At 44.2% G+C, this 20,961-nt stretch overlaps 1 protein-coding gene across 2 annotated transcripts; it reads right to left on the bottom strand.

Moving 5' to 3' along the window:
* Nucleotides 1–1,094: 1,094 nt before the first annotated feature.
* On the bottom strand, nt 1,095–19,879 carry LOC117962264 (activin receptor type-1B-like). 2 transcript variants are annotated; one of them, XM_034913913.2, is made up of 9 exons: nt 19,704–19,879; nt 8,035–8,274; nt 7,574–7,828; nt 6,882–7,112; nt 6,477–6,644; nt 6,214–6,370; nt 5,813–5,937; nt 5,403–5,533; nt 1,095–5,189 (listed from the first exon to the last, which is right to left on the bottom strand). In XM_034913913.2, exons 1-9 carry the CDS (start codon nt 19,792–19,794, stop codon nt 5,064–5,066), a joined length of 1,524 nt encoding a protein of 507 aa, XP_034769804.1. In that variant the 5' UTR covers nt 19,795–19,879; the 3' UTR covers nt 1,095–5,063. The 2 variants fall into 2 exon arrangements, with proteins under 2 accessions (XP_034769804.1, XP_034769805.1); XM_034913914.2 differs by lacking the exon at nt 19,704–19,879 and adding an exon at nt 12,725–12,744.
* Nucleotides 19,880–20,961: the final 1,082 nt, after the last annotated feature.

Here is a 20,961-nt window from a genome sequence, read left to right as displayed (position 1 = left end):
GCTGATGTTTTGTAAATCACACCTTGGTCGTGTCCTTTATAACCCCCTTTTATCAGGATCTGTTGCTAACAGGGTGCCAAGTTGTTAAACAGGTTGGGAGGGGTTAACTGAGAATCAAACAAACAAACCAAATCAAACAAGTCGATCTGTTTCGATTCTCGACAGCTGTGCCTCGACCTATTCCTTTCATTGGTTTGCTTCTGCAACATTAATTTAATTACCACAGTTTTTACAGAAGACGGGTAGGTATAGAAGCGATTTCTTCTCGTTCTGTCGATTCACATATTTGAATTATTTTGGATTCATTTTGAAATGACTCACACTAGTAAAATGAATACCCCTGGCCTCTTTCAAACAATGGCTGTCATTGTGCGAGAGTTCAAAGTGTGGCTGTAAAGCTGAGGGGCGCCTCACTGCGGTCTTGTGTAAACTTCCAGCGGCAGGCAGATGCTACGACTTTGACCGCTTTCACTTTTGAGTCCGCAAGTATAATTTACAGTAACTCACACACGTTTAGACTATTTTAATTGCGTTTGTAGGAAACAGACACCAGTAGCCACATCCTATTTGGTAAAAAAAAAAACAAAAAAAAAAAAACTGTGTGTGGATAGAACTATAATTTCTGCAAATGTGTTTACACTGTTTGCGTGTAATATACATTTTTCTTAACCTACCTGCGAATATTTTTTTAAGTAAAATAACGCAAAGTCAATAAGGCTATTGTAAAACACTGAAGAATATTAAATCATCATCCCTGATTCATAAACATGTTTCCCCCTTAAAATATCAATCCCCCTGACGCATTTCAAAAGCTGAAAATATGAATGCTTATTATTAGCATTATTAATTTGAAGTAACCGCCTCGCTCGTGTGTCATGTTCATTATATTCAGTCTCGCACGTTTCTTAAGTGCTCATAATAACTTTGATAAGCGCCTATTGTTATGTTAAAACAACAAAAGCGTGCGTGGTATGCAAATGAAAACATTTCAGCACAACAATGCATTTCCACTGTGGCTTCGAGGCGTGTTGCCGTCATGCAGGAAATTCAACAAAACAGGGAAACAAATTGTACAGAAACAGCGACAACCATCGTGTTAGCATCACCAAAAAAAGGTTTAATATTTTACAACAGTATTTACATGTTTGCATACAGGAGGAGGAGGTCAAATCTGTTGATCGACATTGCCTATCGTGAGATGGAGGTGTGCGACTGAGACCTGAAACCACCGAGCGAAGGGCAGGGAAACAGGACTGCTCTGTATCAATGCACATAGCGTTTAGAAAGACACTGAGCGGAAGCATCCTGAAGGACCTGGCTCCATGTGATTTCTCTGAGACCTGAAACCACCGAGCGAAGGGCAGGGAAACAGGACTGCTCTGTATCAATGCACATAGCGTTTAGAAAGACACTGAGCGGAAGCATCCTGAAGGACCTGGCTCCATGTGATTTCTCTGAGACCTGAAACCACCGAGCGAAGGGCAGGGAAACAGGACTGCTCTGTATCAATGCACATAGCGTTTAGAAAGACACTGAGCGGGAGCATCCTGAAGGACCTGGCTCCATGTGATTTCTCTTTTCCCTGCCTAGCTGTGACATTGAATAGACGCGCCGTGCGCCGATCTACTCTGGCGTGTGTACAGTACCAGGTTAACTAACTGCACCTCTAAAGGAGGTCTCATTGACTACAGTTACACAGCAGCAGTTTTGAATAATACGAGACACAACAACATAAACTACTGGGCGATCATATTAAAAGGTTTCAATCGTGATATTGTCAGTTTGATTTGTCGTATTTTAAAATTACTGTTTGACCCACAAAATCAAAACTATTTAAGCTTAAATTTGTGAAGTAAATCTCTGTCCTAAAACCGTTGTTTAGAATTAAAAATGATAAATAATAAATACGTTTTTTTAAAAAAATCACTCTGCAAAACACAGCCCTTAGCCAAACACTCGGTTTCTACAGTATTTTAAGATGTACGTTTTGATTTATTTAGGCTGTATTATTTATATGTGCTACTAATGAACAAAGGTTCAAACCCTGCCACTGTGGCTGAATTTGAATATACCCAAATAACAGCACACGTTTGGGGTCTGGAGTCACTTCTGTATCTGTGGTACATTCTCTGAGATGGCCAGATTACTGGCTGCAATTGCAACATTTTGCCATCAGAGGGCTATGTGCGCCAAATCAAAATCCCAATCGAACAAGTCTCAATATCCCTCCATATATAGCATGGCGTGCTTCAAATCAAAATGCTTAAAAAAAACAAAACAAAAAACAAAAAAAAAACAAAAAAAAACCATCAAGCACTACAGCTCCACCTAGTGGACCGGAATAACACTACATCAATTTACTTATTTTGGCAGGTAAAGAAAGCAGCTAGGTAATTTTAAAAACACAAACACATTTACAATAAGTCCCAGTCTAAATACAGTACCCTGAAGGAGCGATAGGGCCTTATTAGCATGAATACCAGAAAAAAAGATACTTTTACATTTAGAGAGTACAGGGGGGAAGTTACATGCCAATACTTACAGACAATGCAAGCTATGAATCTGGTCAACTGAACATCTGGCAAAAAAAGCATAAAAAGGCCTATCGCTTCCAGAAATCGTGCTAAAATGAACATGACCATGCTTTTATGTACAGGGTCAGAAGACACCTGGCCACGGGCTTAGGTGGGGGTACCATGCACTGCACTGCAGACAGCTTATCAGGTAGCAGCCTTCCTATAGGTCTGTGGTCCTCAATGCTGTGCCTGCGATGCGCTACAGAATCAGCATCTGAACACTGCGATGCAGCTGTATTGGGAGGGAGACTGAAGCCAGGGTTGGGTCAATGTCTGCTTTTCAATTCCAGTTCCTTTTTAAAATCGGTTCCCCAATTCCGATTCCACTGAAGGAACTGGAATTGATATTTTAGGACACAATTCATGTGATTGATTAACTGCTTTCATTTCAAGCCAATTTCAGTTGACCAACTAACAGGGACTTCAAGTGAAGTCGTGTTGCCACTCTCTGTGAGAAGCTCATTTTAACAGAATGCTGCTAACTGCAGTTTTGATCAATGATGTGTTGGAATTGATTGAAAGGGAATGAGAATTGAAATTGGGAATGGATTTTGAATTGAACAGGAATTGGCCCCCGGCCCTGATTACAATCTACTTACTCTGTGCTCTGTCGCTCGCTCTGCCTTTTCAATTTGATAAATCAGCCTTTGAATTAAATTTCCCATTTTGGAATCAGCAGTTAAACATCACAGAAACCCCCCTGACTGCCTGCCAAACGCACACATGCACCCCGTGGCCAAAAGCTTTGAGGATCAGCGCTATCGGTGCTGAGAATACCTGCAGCCGAACACAGCCTGAAAGCATGCAGATCAGCAGCCTTCAGGCAATCTGCAATGCAAAGGATTCTCCAACAGCACCTGTGATTCAAAGTGCAAAGCAGATCAGCCTGTGGCAATCCCCACATATCTGTAACCACATCCAGTGATCTCCAGCAGTCCTGCTCAGACTGAAACCACAGCATATACAGTGTTTATATTAGTAGTGCAGTTTGGGATTTCCAGCTAACAAAACACAACACCAGTGTCTATACATATCAAAATACACACACACAAAAAAAAAAAACACCACAAGCCATTTCAACACAGGTTGTGTTGAAAAAAGATGCATAAAAATGCACTTTCCACACAATTCCAGAAGAAATCATTTGAGAGGGTTGCTGTCAGTAATGATTTCATCTAGCAGTTGTCTTTCTTTGTTTCCTCTTTTGCAGCCAAGATGAAGAAATCAGATTCTAAGAAACCCAATTTAATTGTAATAATCATTAATTATACAGCCATCAAAACGTACATAACAGTACAAAGAAACAAAGAGACAATCCAGTGTAACTCCTCTATAAAGGATTCGAGGTATTCATATATTACAACTTACAAAAATAAAATACATTAAAAACATGCCCTTCCCTCCTCAAACGACTGCAATCTGATCCACGGTTATGGCTTGTTAGATGGTTTGTTTTGCAGTTTGAGTTCAATTTGTCTACATTAACTGCCTTTAAGATGAAGTCTTCCCTTTTAAACAGTCAAAGCGAGTTCTCTCTGTTAATTTACAAAGACAATTCAAGTGTATTCAGAGCAGAGGAAAGGGAGGCATCGTGAATCGCAGAATCATTTCTTACCAGTACCGCTGCCCTCTGCAAATTAAAAGGTGTGCAAACAAAACAAAAATCACATTTCCCTTTCAGATCCTTGCAAGCTGCAATTTCAAGACATTCCATGAACAACAACAAGAAAGCAGACGTATGAAGCCACCAAAGTGGGATTGACAAAGTTAAAAACCCAGCCGGGCACCTCGTGGAAGCGCTAGCGTTCGACCAGGGTTAGGGTTCGGGGTGCTGGGAGTCCGTGCAGATTCCTTTTTATAGTTCCCCAGAAAACGAATTGAAAGCCTTCAAAACGCAGGTAAACAGAAATAAAACAAAACAAAAACCCCAACAGGGACGGAGGCTTCTTCTAAAAGCACATTTACTGAAATCTGACAGTGGTGGGTTTGAAAGAAAGAGAAGACAGTAACGTTCTGTTTGCTAACGCTTGCTATAAACACCCCTCCGTCCCTCCCTCTCCCCCCCTCAATTCACAGATTTCACATTAGCTCTAGTTACAGCGTGGCTGAACAGCCTAAAATATTATTTTAAAGATAATGAAATATCACATCCTTGTCCTCGTTCACATCATTTACACACACAGGTGTTTAGTGGGTCAAATACATTGCACATTAGTCAGTTTGTCTGTGTGATATTTGTGTCACAAAACTGTACACTTTTTTTAACTGCCAACAGAACCACGAGTTTCAGTCCGGCTTACCCAGTCCTTGGTCAGAGGGAACAGTGGACAGAGGGGGGGGAACGTTTTTTAAAAATATCAGTAGTTTCGGCTAAAAAGGTGAGGTAGGCCTTTGTCTCTTGTGGCTTGACTGGCAGGTTTTATTTTTGTTTCGTCGTGCTATTTTTTTTTTGTTTGGGTGATTTTTTGTCTGGTTTTCGTTGGTCGTTCAGATCTTGACGTCTTCCAGAACGCTGAGGTGGGAGAGGGTCTTCTTGATCCGCAGAGCCGTGAGTCTGGCCGCCCCATTCGAGTACCAGCACTCCCTCATGATCTTCCCCATCACCTTCAGCGCCTGCAGAGATACGAACCATTAACAAGCATACAGAGAGACACACACCACAGAGACAAACTCAATCCATTAACATGCACACACACACACACACACACACACACGCCATTAACATGCATACAGACAGAACCATTCCGTGTGCACCAATACACAATTCACAACATTAAAAACCCTGATTGGGTTCAGTTTTCGTAGCTGGACTGGGGTCATGAATACCTCGTAGCTCTGCCACCAGTTGGGAACGGTGGGCCGCAGTTTCTGGTCACACACGACCTTGCGCATCTCTTCGATGGAGGGGTCAGAGGGCACCAGCTCGTAGTATGGGAGCTGGTACTCTTCATGGATTCCTGGAGGGGCGAGTAGAGGGGTGAGTAGAGGGGTGAAAGCATCCCCCCCCATGCAAAGCAACAAGAACTTCACTTCTACCTGGGTGGAACAAAGTTCCTGTCTCACTGGGGGAGGGGGGGGGGTGGGTAGGGTAGGGGCGAGGTTTAGGAGCGCGAGCGTGCCAGCTTGAGGGGACCTGTCTCACAAGGAGGGGTAGGAGAGGGGTGAGGTTTAGGAGGAGCGCGAGCGTGCCAGCTTGCTAGGAGGGTTGGTTGGAAGCTTGTGGAAGGGTCTCTCACCTCCCGCACTGCACCGGCGAGCGATCTCCCAGTAGACCAGGCCCAGAGCGTAGATATCCGCACACTTGAACGAGTCGAAGTGCTTCATGTTGATCGTCTCGTCCAGAACCTCAGGGGCCATGTACCTGTCAATCACACACACAAGAAAGTTTAGCAGCGAGAGGAGGCCACTCGCGCTCGTCCAGTTCTGAGCAGCTGATTCATCTCACAACTTTGTCAAGTCGGGTCTTAAAGGATCCCAGCGTTTGACTCAACAACACGACTAGGCTGCCCTGTTCCATCCCCTCCCCACTCTGTGTGAAGAAGTGTCCCCTTCCCCCTGTCCCAAGTCTATCTCCACTTAAATTCCAGCTGTGTATCAAGCAGGGCACTGACTTAAAGAAGACTTTAGTGAGGAGCACCTCTTGGTGCCGACGCGCTGGTTGGGTGCGATGTCGATGGTGTCGGTCACAGAGTCGTGCCGCACTGCCAGCCCCAGGTCCGCGATGGCACACATGCCGTTCTTCTTCACCAGGATGTTCTTGGACTTCAGGTCTCTGTGTGCAATACCAGGCTTACCTGCAGGGGACGGTAAACACAGGTATTCTTTATGTAGCAATACTGGGCAAGTCATTCACTTATGCAACAGGAGTCTCACTTCCAGCCCTGACTCTTGCTCACACACCTTGCGTGCCGACGATCTCCATGTGCAGGTGGGCCAGGCCACTGGCTGCGGACAGGGCCAGCTTGATCATGCCCTCAATGGTCACGGAGTAGCGGTTCAGGTAGTCAAAGAGGGAGCCGTACTCATGGTAGTCTGACACCAGCCACAGCTGAGTCCAGGTCCCGTTGTCTGAAAGGAAGAACAGAAGAAAGGTTTGAGAACGAGACTTTCTACTCCTATTGCACAGCAGTTTCCCCCATTCCAGTTTTTAATATGTGCTGGATTAGACCCGGCATATAGTTAACAAGGTCAGGTGTGCTTACTAAACTCATGGTGAAACCAGGAATGGATGAAGCCGCTGTGCAACGGGACTCATTCCCATGCGTGCTCTACACTGGAGTGGGCGTGGCGCCCTGTTGCAGTTACCCTTGTTGTCGGCGGCGATGAAGCCCAGGATGTTCTCGTGCCGCAGCATGATGGTCTGGTAGATCTCAGCCTCTCTGAACCAGGAGCGCTCCTCCCGGGAGGAGAAGATCTTCACGGCCACGTCGCCTCCGCGCCACTTCCCTCTCCACACCTCCCCGAAGCGACCCTTCCCTATGATCTCCTGCAGAACGATGGTCCGGGCCACTGTGCGCTGCACAAACAGGGGGAGGCCTGCGGGGGGGAGAGAGACTGCTTCAGAACACAGTCCAGGGGCAGCACAGCCCTTTTAAAAGTGCACAGGAAGCACGCACACATTTTATAATTCCCCATCCTGTTGGCTAGTTTTGCAGACCCCGGTTATCACTAATTGTTGAGGCAGCATGAAATGAGATATATGTATCTGTTTACTTGTTGGCTTCTTGTTTTTGAAACTGCATATGCAACCCAGATGAAATCTGTATTTTGTCACTGTGTAAAAATACTACGAAGTCCGCATTTGTAAGTCAGCTGAACTTGATGTCGCAAGGCCCGCTTTAGAAGCGAAGCAGTAGCTTTTCACGGTTGTCATTAGTTACGGTGTTTGTTTTAGGATATTTGTTTTAGGATTTGATCAAGAGCAAAGAAATTCACAAAAACTCTGTATTTGTGTGCCTGTGTGTCTGCCCGGGCCTCTCTGTGTGTGTCTGCGTTACCGGAGCCGGACCCCGAGGTAGACAGGTCGAAGATCAGGTCCTGCAGGGTCTTGTCCTTGGCCAGGTACAGGTGGTCGCAGGAGGGCTCCTCCGCCTCGAGTCGCTGCCGGTTGTGGTAAACGCGCTGGTGGTGCTGGAACAGGAAGACGGCCACGATGAGGATCACGCAGAGCAGGAACACAGGGCCGGCGATCACCACGGCCAGCTCCACCGGGCCCCAGCCGGAGGGCGTGTAGCCAAACCCACTGGGGGTGCCTACAAACAAACACACACATCACCCAACAAGCACAGCACCAGCACAGCATGCCAGGGGTTTTCTGCTTGATTCAAGTTTTGCTATAAGGGTTAGTTTACATTGCTTTGTTTGATCTGCTTTACAACGCTGGCCTTTGCTTAGTTACACCTTGCTATGCTGTTATTAAGGGGAGCTCTTCTAAGGGCTGGCTAGTACAGGGGCTCACCGCTGGGCCGGCCCGGGTCCACGTTGTTGCAGAAGTCCGTGTAGCAGCAGTGGGTGTTTCGCAGGTCCTTGGCGCTCAGGCAGTAGATGGGCTGGCCGGCAGGCTCCAGCTCCCTGGCTGGGATGCACATGCGCACGTGGTGCTCTACCCCGTTGATGTAGGAGGTGGAGGCCATGCACGCCCCGTCCGTTTCGCACTGGAAATCCGTCCTGTCGCATTGCGTGCAGTTACATCTCAGGCCTGGGGACGGGAAGGCAGAGGGAAATAAACAACAGCAAAAGAACAAAGCTGGTTTCAAAACAGGTCAGCCTGTGGAAATAACGACCCACTGCATAGCAGTTTGATCCACTCCTGGTCTTCACTGAATTTAATAAGATGCACCTGAGCTTGTTACCTATACACTGATCAAGCTCAAAATAAAACCTGGAATGGGCGAGACTGCTGTGCAATACGAGTCTTACTTCTATCCCTGTGGTCCAAGGCAGCCCCCCTCCATTTCAAACAGTGTGCCATATTCCTCTATAAGACTTCTCTCCACCAAATGCCTTTGGATTTCAAAGCTGAAATGCCTACTTGATGTAATTCCCTGTATGGCTCAGCTTTGCTTTAATGTTACAGGGATTGCAGCTCATCATTATACACCAGCAAGAACAGCAGAGGGCGCTGTGACACTTCCTGAAGGCTGGTCCTGTACGCAATCCTATAGGAACTCTGAGCACTGCAATACAAGAAACTAGACATTGCTCTGCAGAGAATACCATGCATACCACTGCCAGACTCCCCACTACAAAGAACAACGCAGCAACACAGCAATCTTTCACAAGCTGGGAAAATGAATTCATTGTGTGCCTGTTTCATTGACTCTGTACACTCAGCATATCTGGAAAGTCCCCCTATTACTGTGTCTGAAACTGATATGATCAGTCCAAGGTTCAACTGGATCAATTCATTAAAAAAAAACAAACAAACAAGAAAAACAAGAAACTTAACTTCTGATAAACCAATCAGATTAGGAATAGAAACGTTCAGTTTATAATAAAGGCAAACTCGATTAAGATTAAAATGGTTTCCCCATCTAATCCAGTTTACAAAGATCAGCATACAGGCTACTGCAGAACTGCAGTCACCAGACGTTAATGACAAACTAACAGACGTGACCTGGAGTGCTGGTCCACGTGGCCGTGGGTATACCAGGTGAGCCACAGCAGAGACTGACGATTCATAACCTCCCTCTGCTGCACGGACTGCATGTTTATCCTGTGACACAGCGCTACGAAGGCTTAAAGACTACTCAGTGGATATCTAAACTAACTGGACTAAGATCTGAGTGAGCAGATGAGCTCATCTTAAACAGCAGCAAACAGAACGGCTGCAAGCGACTTAATGCAATAAGAAATATGCAATTATTGTGAACAGGCTCAGTGATAAACATTTGTTGGGGCATGTCAGATCCTATTGAAATAGATTCCAGGATAGAACGAGATTGAGAGAGAGAGAGAGAATGTTTAATTATTCCTAAAGACTGTCAAGAAAAGGGGATTTCTGTTCAGAAGAAAATCACGCACACACACACGCGCGCACACGCACACAAACACGTCATGCTTGTGGACGGCTGTGAATACCCTCCTTCATTACTGACCAGGTTAATAAGGGATTGGATCAGTGCGCTGCTATCCGGGTACACGAGGAGGTTACTGCAGCTTGGGCACTGGTGTTGCAGGTCAGATTGATGTATGAAACAGGTCGATTTGAGATAAAGCACAATTCTCTATTGATTTGAGTACGTTTATAAAGGCTCTTTTTGGTTTAAGCTGGTTGGTAGTCAGTGCATTTCACATTCTATTGATCTCAGGATTGACTTTTCGCAATCCATGCGCTGATGCCAAAAAAACGCAATCCATGCCAGCCAGTCTCCGACTTCTCCGATTCTTCATTTGGAATAACGGCTGCCAGACTGCCACATAGCCCTGGGGTAGGAGTCAGGCAAGGACTGGCTTGTGAAGAAGCTGGAGCTTCAAAGAAATACACTTGGAACAAAAAAACATCCCCAGGCGTGTTTTATTTATTATGAAAAAGCACACATGAATTGAGTTTGGATGGACAGGGTGATGGCTGCCAATGAGCCTGCAGTTACTGTACCTCATACAGCAAGTACTGTAACATGAGCCCTTAGTAACACACACGGTTTATCTACAGTCTCTGTTGCTGCAAGGCAAGGGGCTGGGGCTACAGTCCACCTGCACCATGCAGCACATACTTTTCAGTAACCACACAGGGTCTTAAAACAGGCGACTTCATGGAATGATGAAATCAAAGGCAGCGCCCGAGCAATAACCCTGCCGTGGGAACAGCGAATGCTACCACAGTCAGACACAGATCTAAGAAAGGCTGTAAAAGATACAGACATCCCAGAAAAAGACGGGTCTCTTGAGAAATGTAGGCAGACTGTGCAAAGCGAGATGCTGGTCCTAAACTAAGCTGCTAATACACAGTTTCATGCAACAGTGGAAGAACGCTTCACAGAGCCTGAACACTTAATCCTAGATCTCCCTTTGTGACTTTATCGTCTCCAAGTCAAGTGCGAAGATGCTATCTGTCAGTCACTTCCCCTCTTTTTATAATCGTTTCCAGTAAATCTGAGCCCTACAGCGCTGCACGCACACACACACACACACACACACACACACACACACACACACACTTTCTTAGGGCATGTTATTGAAGCCATGGTTTCAGGGCTATTAAACTTTACCAAAATCATGATTTTTGTTTTCATTCAAAATGTCCATTATTTAAATAAATAAAACACTAGCAGGGTTTACTGAAACGTGATGGCACTGCCTGTTAGGAAAAGGCCCTGTATCTATTATAAAAACCAGCTGGGAAAAAAACACATTACTAATATTCAGTGTTTTCCAATGGGGTTGGAAATAAGACTCCCACTGCTTAGCAGTACGATCCGTTCCTGGTTTTACTACGAGTTTCAGAAGACCTATACTCTGGTGCTAATCAAGCTCGTATTAAAACCTGGAACGGGTGACACTGCGACGCAACAGTCTCATTTCTATCCCAGCAGTCCAGTCCAATCTGCATCCCAATGAGAGAGACGCTCCTGATACAGACACCACCTTTTATTACAGCCGTCAGAAAGGGCTGAATCAGCTGGAATGCGGACAGCAAGGGAGAGCGGCGGTCTGGAGGAGAGACCATCGCACGACCGGGTTCATTAATGTGGGAGCAAACTCCAGTGCTGTGGCTTGTGGGCAACCAAACGTATGCCTTGTGGTAAGCCACAGGGGCACCCAGATCACCAAGCAACGTGTACAGTGCAATTAAACAAGACAGAGTCCGACAACTATGAATTAAACAGGGCTGCTGCTAATGGAATTGAAGCCCGCAGGATCTGAGAAGTGTGCAGAACGAGAACGTGGTCAGTCTACTGTACTGCACTGCACTACGAAGCTCCACTCCAGCCATCCAAGAAGAACAGCAAGCTAGTGAAGTAGGGATCGGTCTGCCTGATGATACTGAAAGCAGACATGACAGCATGGCAGGGTTCCAGAGTGAAGCAGCTCTGGAGTCATTACAGGAGTCTCCACATCTGAGAGGAATCAGAATCAAGTGGGGAGACCACTGCTGTTCTGTTCCCCTGCTGTAACAATTGAAGAAACAAGAGACAAACGAGTGTGTGCGGTTCGCCTGTTTTAAACCTTACCCTGTTGTCTTCCTTTAATTAATGTCAAGTTCATGGCCTAACCAGATTTCCTGAGCTCTGTTCCCCCATGAGATTGACTACTTAACATTTTTTATTTTATTTTTTTAAATCACAGGAGCATTTTACAACCTTGCCATGTGCAAGACATTACGCTGAAATCCTGAATAAAGCAGAAAACCTTAACTGGAGGTATTTAGAACAAAAAACAGGCAACCAAACACACAGACAAAGGGGCCAGTGTACGAGGGGTGCTGTAACAAATGGGGGGGGGGGGGGGGGGGGGGCGGGGGTCTGCTCTGTATCCCACTAATCCCACCTCTATAAAGACCTCTTTTGTGCTCAGATTAGGGGTTTGAACTGGGATTTAGCCACTGGCGTCTAGACAACAGCCCTGGAGCGCAGCAAGCTGCCCCCCCCCCCCCCCCATTACCCCCTTTAGCTCCAGACAGGTTAATGTTGCAGGGATCAGACACAGAACAGCCCCCTGGAGTCTGGAGAGCTGTGCTTATATACTGCGCACAGCACGGGGGTTACCCCCCCCCACACCCCGTGTCTGCGTTAGTCTGCATTTCATTTCCTAAACATTTCAACTTTAACAATGTATTTCATATTCAATATTTCAGTGTCTTTTTCATAAAGTTGAATGATGAGCAGGTACAGTCTTATACACACACAGCTGCAGCGATTTATACAAAATGAAGGACTCCTAACGGTGACAAACGTTCCCGAGTTGATTACACATGTTTAATGCTATAGTTTACACATGTTTAATGCTATAGTTTACACATGTTTAATGCTAGTTTACACATGTTTAAGTTTACAGTTTGAATGTGTTTAAGGCTACAGTTTACACATTTACGAAATTAAAGGTTAAATAATCCTACTGGAGAGACTGTAAGAAAATACACTGTATATAAAAAGACAATGCCCAAAGCAGTGAAGAACTGGGTTCAAATGCGTTAATGAGAAACTAACCCGCACTGCAGCAAGGGGAGAGATTCACTTTCTACTACCCCTCCGGTGTTATCGATTTCCTTTGGAGGCTGACTGTCTCCTGCCACTCTCTCAGACTGGATCAATGCTGGGGGCAGGCTTGATCTCAGAGCCAGTCTGATGCATTTCTCTTGACGTGGGTCAAGCCTCTGAAGATTGCTGCCTCCAGCCCACTCCGACATTAAAGTCTCGATCAGTCAGTCCCGTGATGTTACTGTAGGGCCGCTGGTTTGTGTTGTATTGATCGTGTTGGCAGTCGCTGCCTTGGTGCTGCAGTAGGAGTTACTGTAAAGGGAGGCTAGCTTGGGGGAAGTGAAACCGCACACACACACACACACACACACACACACTTACCTCACTGCTAGCTTTACACTAGCGTCTCCTTCTTAAACACATGTACAGGACTGACGTACAATCCAAAGCTTGCTCCCATAATGACATGTATGAGGATCGCAGTTAACATTATAATGCAGCAACTGTTTAAAACCTTTACGGCTACCTGTGAATTTTTTTTTATTTTAGTTACTACAATTTTTTCATGAAATAACACGTATTAAAAGACGAGAATTAGCAGGGCTGGAAATAAGACTCCTATTGCATAGCAGTTTCACCCATTTCAGGTTTTTATGACGAGCTGGAACAGCCATGGTGTATAGGCATGCCCTCATTCGCCAGGATCGGCGCTACACAACAACAAAACGAGTCTTCATTCCTGAACCCTTCTACTTATCTCGTGTGTGAGTGGGAGTTGCCATGATATCTTCAGCGCTGCTTTTAATAAGCGATTTCAAAAAGACAGGACAAAAAACAAAAACCTGGTTTTAAAATGTGTCTTCCTGTAAAACATGAAAGGTAATCTGTATAATAAATACAGTATCCTGTGTTTGAGAGAGTTGGGATGCTTTGTACTGCTATAGCCATCAATCAGGAATAGAATCGGATCATTTCTTTATAAATATGTAGGCTGTGCATGCAGGCCTTTTATGAAGTATACTCCATCTGCAGCGTTGGAATAAAAACAAAAATATCTGCTTCTGCGTTTATTTGTTTTACAGCCATATTGTTTGTGGTCAGGAAAGCAAATAAGAATAAATTGTTTTTGATTTTATTTCAAGTTTTTGTAGAGGAGTTCAGAGTAAAATGACAGTTAAAATGCAAGGCTGTAGTTAATTCATGCCCCATAAGCATTAAAGTATGTACTGTATTTATTGGATGACCTCAAAGTAATGTTGCATTTTACTCACAGGAGTGTCGAAATTGGAGAGTAGACCTAAAACCTTATCTGGAGCACTGGGTGTAGTTCAATGATGTTAAAAGTTTAGTGTTGAAATGTTTTCCAAGTGTTACATTTGTTTAATATATTTTTCATATACATAGAAATGTACTGATATGTAGTCTCACCCACATTACTGCTTTACTCACAGCTTGGCTCGTTTGTGTCTCAATATTTGTAACAGTTTAGGAAGTCAGTTCAACGTCATCCGACTTGAACTACGCACACACAAAGCACCAAGGTGACCCTGTGAACGCACTTGGCTTTTAAGATTCCTTAAAACGCAACAGGGTTTAAACAAAACTTCCTAACTTGGCCACGCCCCAGCTGGAATGTCCCGAGCAGAAGCTAAATAAAGGCAGTGATTCTGAAGGTAGCGATTACAGCAAGCGAGGGCATCGTGTCCCGCTCACACTCGCATGAAGCCGTTGAGATCTTCCAGCTGGATTGAGTTCAGAAGACCGAGGTGTCGGTTTATTCCCAGGCTGGTGTATTCATTTGCTGATCCAGTGACTCCAGCTTCCTGGCCAGCGTTCAATACCGGGAACTGTCTCTTAACAAGAACACCACAAACTTCAACTTCCTTTTGAGCAACAACATTCCACCCATTTTGACAAAGTTGAGGAGCGTTTCAGCGGACAGCTTTTTAGAAAAATATCTATTAGTACCACGAAGGCGGCACAAGCCCAAACATCTGAGACTTCTACTCATCTCTTTCTTTCATTTAGCCATTGAGACCGAGGTCTGGTCTACAAGGGAAAAAAAAGACACTTCCAATGTACAAACACAAAAACACGTGCGGTTCAAACTTCATCAGCAGCACAGAGATCAAGCACAGAATTAACAAGACATGCATCTATCTGTTCATGTGGGCTGAAGGAGAAGCATTGGCAGGAGGGTCCGAGCTATTCCCAAATCCCATCTTTAAAACCAGAGAAGGAAAATGATCAACTTCATACTATGATGGAAACAATTCCACGTCGTTTTGTTTTTCCCCCTCTACAAATAACTAGAAACAACTGAAACTTGATATGTCCATCTCCATTTGTATACCAAGCAGACAAACGCTGTGCCAAATGCTTTCAACAGTGACAACGCTAGCTTACTACTGCATGAGTCCCAGTCATACAGAAAGCATGCCAGAACATGCTAGCTTCCCATGCAAAATGCATAGCAACCATTTCCATTTTAAAAAGGCACAACGCAGAGTTAACTGAAGAACATCATTAACAAGCCTACATTCAGCCGTTACGTTGCCAGCTCCCCAGTACACACAGTAGGCTGTCTTCTTTTCCCAAATCAAGAGAGAAGCATCTTAAATAAGCAGCCATCTGCCTTCTGTCTAAAGTGCCTCCACCTTCACGTTCCTGCCACTGCTGTAGATGTTCAGTGTCTTCAGCGTATTATTAAACCTGCTGTCAGGGCAATTTGTCTGCTGTTCCTGAATTACTGAACTCAGGCTAGTCATTATGTCAATAAATCCAATTCAAGGCTTGCATGCAGAGGGACGTGTGGATTATCTGTAGCATACGGACATTGTTCAAAAATCTAAACGGTGCATCTCTGAACACCACCAGAGTCTGAAGCCTGGCACTGCCCTCGTCTCACACGCTGAAGGCACTTGTGTAGAAGTTGATGATGCTAGTATTTGTACACAAGCAGGGTCCGATGGAGCGATTTTAAACTACAGCACAGCACACGTTTGATCAGTGCCCGTTTATGAATCTTAAGTAGAACCAGCGGCCATGTTTGCATGGCAGAGTTGAGTTCTACTGGAATTCAGAAACTCATTCTATGCGTTGCAAGTGTCGAGCAATGATTGCCAGCTGGTAGTTACAGAACAGTTTCTATTTTACTTCTGTGCCTTCAGTGCCTATATTTTCTGAAAATAACTGTACGATAGATGATGCAAAGTTCAAGGCTACAGATGAAATGTGATCTTCTCAGTTGCCCTTGCTGTACTGCACAGTGGAAACTGGCCTCATCTCCTTCACGGACCGTGTCTTTTGCCCCTGGCATGGCATGCCCCATGTGTATTGTTTTGACGGGATACCGCTGTGAAGCCCCGTGGGTTGCCGGACTCACTAAAGCTATTGTTCTCAGGGACATGAGGTGTGACGGGTCTGTGCAAGACTGCGAGTAAAAGAGCCACCCCCGCCCATGCAAACACACCAGGCTCCCTGATACAAACACCGTGACAGCAAAGCAGCTCTCCTCCGGTTCACATTACATCCATTAGAACACATTAACGTTTCCCAAACGTGCTGCAGAACGGGCAGCTTCCATCGCTGCGGGGCTCCTGCAGGACAAGCTGCAAGCGAACATGGTCTGGTTTCATTCCACAGCATTTTGTAATTGGAGCAGCTACTTAGCACGGTCTAAAATGAAATCCAAACACAAATCAATCAAGTGTGCCGGTCATGAAACCAATTCTTAAAGAGTTTAATTTTTAACGTTTGCTATCGCACTATTCCTATGATGTAATAATTACCAGTGAAGGTACTGGCTGTGGTTTAGATTTACACGTGGATGAATGTTGAAGTTCATCGATTACAATTCAGTTATGCATTTGATCATTACTCTTGTTTTCCACTTCCATGGACCCCAAGAAGTTATGTTCCTGTATTTGTACCTGTGATTACTGCTGGTTATTTAGAATGAATACAGTAAACATGTTCATGTGTGTCGTGGTTTATGTTACTTTGTAGTGTAATTGTAATTATAAATTGTAATTTCTGTAGCGTAATTGGGACTATTTATAATTGAACAACATAGCGTTAGATTTGGATTTACAATTCCAGCAAACAATTCTGCTCTAATTGCAATTGCATTTATAATTGTAACTGAGCCCAGGTCTGCTCTGCTTTGCTTTCATGCTTCCTGTATTTTAAATAGAGACTCTCGAGCAGTGAATGGGAACTCCCAGCATTCCAGGATGTTTGTATTACGCAGTCAAGTCTGAACGCATTCCGTCCTCAAACGAACAGGATTGACTGTATGAAACAGAAACAGCCAACCACGATTACAACACATCCTGTACGCAAGCAAAACATGCTTGAAACCCACATCAAAGCCACGTTCGTGAACTGAACACATGAACAGTGCAGTTTCTCTTGTGGACACAACAGCAGCAGCATTTTCAGTCGTGGTGTTACACACCCCGTTTCAGTTTCCATGCCTTTACTGTGCCTTCACCAGCATTCATTCACATGAACAGTTTCTACAACAGAGCGTCTGCAGTTAGGAACAAATCAAACTTTAATTTGCAAAATAAATTGTTATTTCTTTTCTTCTATTGAATCGTAAAATCAGAACCAATATGTGCAGACCTGTTGTGTTTTTAAAATAAATCATTACAGGACAGGTAAACGCTAGTATTGTGTGGGTCTGGGACAGGTAAACGTTAGTATTGTATGGGTCTGGGACAGGTAAACGTTAGTATTGTATGGGTCTGGGACAGGTAAACGTTAGTATTGTATGGGTCTGGGACAGGTAAACGTTAGTATTGTGTGGGTCTGGGACAGGTAAACGTTAGTATTGTATGGGTCTGGGACAGGTAAACGTTAGTATTGTATGGGTCTGGGACAGGTAAACGTTAGTATTGTATGGGTCTGGGACAGGTAAACGTTAGTATTGTATGGGTCTGGGTCAGGTAAACGTTAGTATTGTGTGGGTCTGGGACAGGTAAACGTTAGTATTGTATGGGTCTGGGACAGGTAAACGTTAGTATTGTATGGGTCTGGGACAGGTAAACGTTAGTATTGTGTGGGTCTGGGACAGGTAAACGTTAGTATTGTATGGGTCTGGGTCAGGTAAACGTTAGTATTGTATGGGTCTGGGACAGGTAAACGTTAGTATTGTATGGGTCTGGGACAGGTAAACGTTAGTATTGTATGGGTCTGGGACAGGTAAACGTTAGTATTGTATGGGTCTGGGACAGGTAAACGTTAGTATTGTGTGGGTCTGGGACAGGTAAACGTTAGTATTGTATGGGTCTGGGACAGGTAAACGCTAGTATTGTATGGGTTTGTTTTTGGTTTTTTTTTAGACGTCAAGTTCCAACAATAACAAATTATATAAAAAATAAATAAAAGAAAGCAAAGCCGTGACATTTTGATTTACAATAGAAATGCCGCCCCCACACTAAACCCAGACATTATTGTTTTGCAAAGACACGTTGTTACAACAGTACAGTTACAGTGACAAATACCGAACGCGTCTGTCTGTCAAATCCACGCGTTCTTTATCAAAAAACCTTACCGTATGCGTGTGTTATTAACCAACTAATAATTACCACGGATACAAAAAATGCGTTGTTTTGTATTATTATTTAATAATAATAATACAATAATAATAATAATAATACGTAGTAACTTCTTGGTTACTTTCAAAATGTAGACAAGAATACAGATAGCATAACTGTTTATCATATTATAATATATATATATATATATATATATATATATATATATATATATATATATATATTAGACACACACACACACTATATATATGTAAGTAATAGTAATGATAAATAAGTGGTTGTAAAAATCCATCCCGCGGCAGCACGTTTATTACGGACAATAGAAACACGGTCGATTCGTGCTGTTCATCACCATTCCATAGAATAGGCTGGCTTTGTTAAATAACAGTTTGTTACACGTGTAGTTGGTTCACATCAGTTAATCTTTTTTAACAGTAAGAAATAGCATCATTTAAAACGATATTGATATATTGTGTCCAGTGGGCTGGGCGTGAAGACGGCTAGAAGACATTAATATTCTACGCAGGGCCTAGCCATCTGTGGTTCTGGAAAGAGACCACAAACCTGACTAACAAAAGGAAGGTCCCGTAGTCGGCAATTCGGATTCGTGACGCGCATACAACGTGATAGTCTTTTTTGCGTCACACTGGCAATGTAGTGATTTAGTTGCTAATACAGCAGCCCAAAATAAATGCATCCATCACAGAAATAAAATACAATAAATAAAAACAGTTTTTCAGCTACAAACAAAAAACCCAGGCCGTTTGAACTTATTAAACTGACTCGGGTGGGATTTCAAACGCGCCGGACATTTCAATTGATTCATTCGGCTGAAATGCAACAATAACACGCGCGCACACAAGGGAGACAAACCTGCTTAACACGCATCATCATCAATAATAATAATAGTAATACCACACAGCCTCTCAACGCCTTTACACGCTTGAACACGGTATCACATTTCAAACTGCTTCTGTACGCGGATCGAAACCAGGCACAGATAATAAGATGTACCGATAGTACCAGATCACAGAACCCGTGGTATATAAACTCGGGTCAGAACGTTATTGATACAGGTTTTAAGGAACGCGAGCGCGCGTGTGTGTGTTGCTATTAGCGCTGTAATAAATTGCTGTTTATATATACATTGTGTACTGTAGCAAATCTAGTTTGCAAACATGGCAACATCGATGCCTGTGCTTGGCCCGGAGAGCGCAAGTATTACTGTTTTGAATCGTCCGTTCAGTCGCTGAGGGAGCTCACCAGTACGCCATGTTGTCTGCTACTACTAATATTACAAGGAAATGATTTTTTTGTTTGTTTGTTTGTTCTGTTTTTTAAATACAGCAACGCCGTGATCCGGCAGAATCACAATAAGAAAAAATAGCCATCGTGATAAAAAGACAAACAGATCCCGGACTCACCGGTGCAGGTCCCAAGCAGCACAGCCCACAACACGATCGTGAAAGCGGTTGCGTTCTTAGCCATGTTTGCAAGATGCCCATTGCCCTGCATTGATACATACAAAGTGTGAAGCTGACAAGGCAGCCTGAACCAGACCTCCAACACAAACACACACAGACAGGCAGAGACGCGATTAAAGGGGCAGGCTGTTTAAAGGGGTGGAGGTTTGGTTTTTTTTTAGTCGACAAGAATCTGTCAGTCAGATCTATACTCCGGAGTTATATGCTGCAGTTATTGTATATTGCATTAAACAACGAACTGTAAACACCTTATAGAAGCTCGTAGGCGTGTCTGTTTCTTATAAGGGTTTAACATATAGTTAGGGTTAATATTCTGTGTTTCGGATTGGGCTCTTGGCCGTACAGCTGAATTGTTCTGTGTTTCATCATGACATACCCATAGATCGTACTGTAGACTTGTATTGTGAACGAACAGATATTGTACTGTAGAAATGCTATACCCGTATCGGAACCTACTTTTACAATAGAGTCGTTTCTAGGGTGTAAGTGTTGCCATACAAGCCATATTATCTGTGCTTACTCTGACGACGTTGCAATGCCTTCATTATGGGGCTAAAGCTAAATTGCAGTCTATTTATAATATACGCTTTTACCAACAGAGTATGCATTTATTCCCTTGTTTGTGGGTTTCCCGTACCTCAGACACGCGTCCTTCCATAATGCTCTTAACCACAGTTCTCGCCTCAGAGTTAGTGAGGGAATGAGACGGATTGCTATACTCAGTTCCTGAGAGCAGCGGATTCACCTCCCACTCCCGCCCCGTCCCGTCCCGTCCCGGTGTGCTGCTGGACTCGAACATTATAGTTCTAAACCAGCTTCATTTTACACGAACGCTACTGTAATCTAGAGCTTGCAGGCTTCAGTGTACAGTGTATGACCCTCCCCAAATCTTAATGTATCTGGTTAAAACTGTAGTGTTTGCATGCAAGACTCGGCAAGGGAGCAGGGTTCAGCACAGAGGTGCAGGATTCAGCACAGAGGTGCAGGGTACGGCACAGGGGTGCAGGGTTCGGCACAGAGGAACAGGATACTGCACAGGGGTGCAGGGTACGACACAGAGGTGCAGGGTTCAGCACAGGGGAGCAGGGTACAGCAGAGGGGAGCATGGTACAGCACAGGGGTGCAGGGTTCAGCACAGGGGATCAGGGTAGAGCACAGGGGGAGCAGGATATGTATTACTGCATTATAAATACAGTAA

This window comes from Acipenser ruthenus, chromosome 45 (assembly GCF_902713425.1).
Source record: "Acipenser ruthenus chromosome 45, fAciRut3.2 maternal haplotype, whole genome shotgun sequence".
In the NCBI taxonomy this organism is placed as follows: domain Eukaryota; kingdom Metazoa; phylum Chordata; class Actinopteri; order Acipenseriformes; family Acipenseridae; genus Acipenser; species Acipenser ruthenus.
This window is presented reverse-complemented; position numbering and strand designations above follow the sequence as displayed.